At 47.5% G+C, this 2,464-nt stretch overlaps 1 protein-coding gene across 1 annotated transcript in view; it reads right to left on the bottom strand.

Annotated features, from left to right (window-relative positions):
* Nucleotides 1-2,061, bottom strand: part of LOC106809120 (protein MNN4-like) — a gene marked incomplete at both ends in the record, with an annotated part of 4,275 nt that extends 2,214 nt beyond the window's left edge. The window contains 1 exon segment of the mRNA XM_014812082.1: nt 1,996-2,061. Coding sequence (XP_014667568.1) covers nt 1,996-2,061 — 66 coding nt within the window.
* Nucleotides 2,062-2,464: the final 403 nt, after the last annotated feature.

Here is a 2,464-nt window from a genome sequence, read left to right on the forward strand (position 1 = left end):
CAGCGATGCTTGTTTTTGGTTCCTAGCTTGGCCCATTGTTTTCGTTTATAAAGCGAGTTCTGTAGTTAGCCGGTGTACGTTTTTGCACACGCGTGCGCAACTTGTACGTGTGACACGCACGCACGTGTTACTGGGCACACGCACTATCAACTAAAAATAAATAAATAATTTACCGATACTAGCATAGACAGGCGGCGCCTTTTTGACGCTGTCTTTGTCATAGGCTTGGCATTCGTTTTAGCGTTATAAGCATTAGTAGTTAGGCCGTGTACATGGCACACGCACGCTGCGACGTGTAGTGCTATGTGACGCACGAGCACTTGTAGTTGCACACGCAGCGCAGCTGTGGTACTCTGCACACACACGCAACGGTGGTATCGTGCACCACACGCTACTCGCACGCACGTGATACGTGCAGCTCGCACGGGCATCGCACGTGCTACGTGCACACGGCACGCACGGTACTGTCAGCACACGGCACCTGTACGTGCACCACGGTACCGCCCGTGTACGGTACGTAAAACACGCACACGACACTTGTGGCGCCATCCGCCATGCAACTTTCATCGAAGTATGATGGTGAAAGCGCAATCAACTACAAACCAAAAATGAGGCACCAACTATCACATCCCGCCGCAGCACTCCTGTAGAGGCAGCCTATGGCTATAGTGGTTTACATACCAGAGAGGCGTCAGTTGGTTCCGTATGGTTGATGTCCGCACAGTGTGATTGGGTTCTATGCTAGGCAACGCCCCTCAACAGCTCAGCAGCTAGGATGGCATACTTCTTAGTGGATTTACACTGGAATTCATCAACATTTGCGTACGCAGGTGCTACGCTGCGTTGATGAATCGCACCTACGAGCTTGGCGTACGTACTTCGTAGAAACTCTGTGTACGCAATACACTTTGCGCAACGTTGATGAATCCGGCCCCAGGGGCCCGCCTTAGTGCCCCTGGCGGGGTCCAGGGGCAGAGCCCCTGGCAGGGGTCCGGGGAAGCTCTCAGAGTTTAGCTAAAGCCCTCAAATTGCTGAAAAAAAAAATTGTGCAGGGAACCAAGGAGCAACATATACCAAGGAGATGAAACCCCGGGGGGGGGGGACTCACCCCACATTATGGTAGGTATCTGGTATGTGCCACTGCGAAATTAAAAATGGGTGGGGGGCTCTGGAACTATAACACAGACCTGAAAATGGTGGTCTCTGGAACTAATGTTTGTTGAATGTGGTATGCTCTGGAACAGGCTATGTGCGAAAATGGGGGTCTCCGGAACTAGCTAGGATTTCGTTGAAATTTAATGCTATGAAACTGGACACGTTTAAAAGAGGGGGTCTCCGGAACTGTGGGGGAACAGTGATTTGCTTTAAAATCTATGCTGTAGCACTTGAAACAATAATTGTTGTATTATGTAGAGGAGAGAATGTATTATGTAAAAACATGACCTGGAGAGAAATGAACCCATGCACACGCGCGCATACACACACACACACACACACACACACACACACACACACACACACACACACACACGCGCGCGCGCGCGCGCTAACGTGTACACGAACGCACAGACCCGATCACATAACCTCCCCTCCACTCCGTGGGCGGAGGTAAAAATAAGATAGCATGTAAGAGTATTATTAGAGGTCAGTCTGAACGTTGTAATTATAATTTATAAGTTGTTAACACCCTCAAGTGTGCCTACCTTTCCGCCGGGAAACAGCATCATCGACAAATGATGGTCCCAACTTGGGACTCCCAAGGAAATAACACCTTGACATCGATTATCAAATTAAGCACAGGTTTTATATGGATTGAATTTCGACACTTAATTTTTCGATTTTTCGATGAAAGTGGTCCAGCTCGTAGGCTACATCACTCAATTTTGGGCGATCCCCCTATTATTTGCAAGAATCTTTTTTTTCTTCTTTACCTTTTCTTGCAAATGATGGGGGGGGGACCCCCCACCCCACCCATCATTTGCAAGACATTTGCAAGATGTTTCTTTTTCTTTTTCTTTTTCTTTTTCTTTTTCTTCTTTTTCTTTTCTTTTTCTTTTTCTTTTTTTTTCTTTTTCTTTTTCTTTTTCTTTTTCTTTGTCTTCTTCTTTCCTTTTTATTTTCCTTTTTCTTGCAAATGATAGGGGGGCGACCGCCCCCCTGCCCCCCTGTGGCGCCGCCCCTGGTTGTATGTAGTTGGAGTGTATAGAAACAACTGGTGATGTTGATGTTATTACTCGCTGACCAAATATTTTTACACTGTCCCCTGTCACCCTTGTCACATATCAGGAAAATACAATATCCGTGTGTCCGTGAGTGTGTGTACATGTGTGTTTGTGCGTGTGTATGTGCGTGTGTGTGTGTGCGTGTGTGTGTGTGTGTGTGTGTGTGTGTGTGTGTGTGTGTGTGTGTGTGTGTGTGTGTGTGTGTGTGTGTGTGTGTGTGTGTGTGTGTGTGTGTGTGTGTG

This window comes from Priapulus caudatus, unplaced genomic scaffold (assembly GCF_000485595.1).
Source record: "Priapulus caudatus unplaced genomic scaffold, Priapulus_caudatus-5.0.1 Scaffold330, whole genome shotgun sequence".
Lineage (NCBI taxonomy): Eukaryota > Metazoa > Priapulida > Priapulimorpha > Priapulimorphida > Priapulidae > Priapulus > Priapulus caudatus.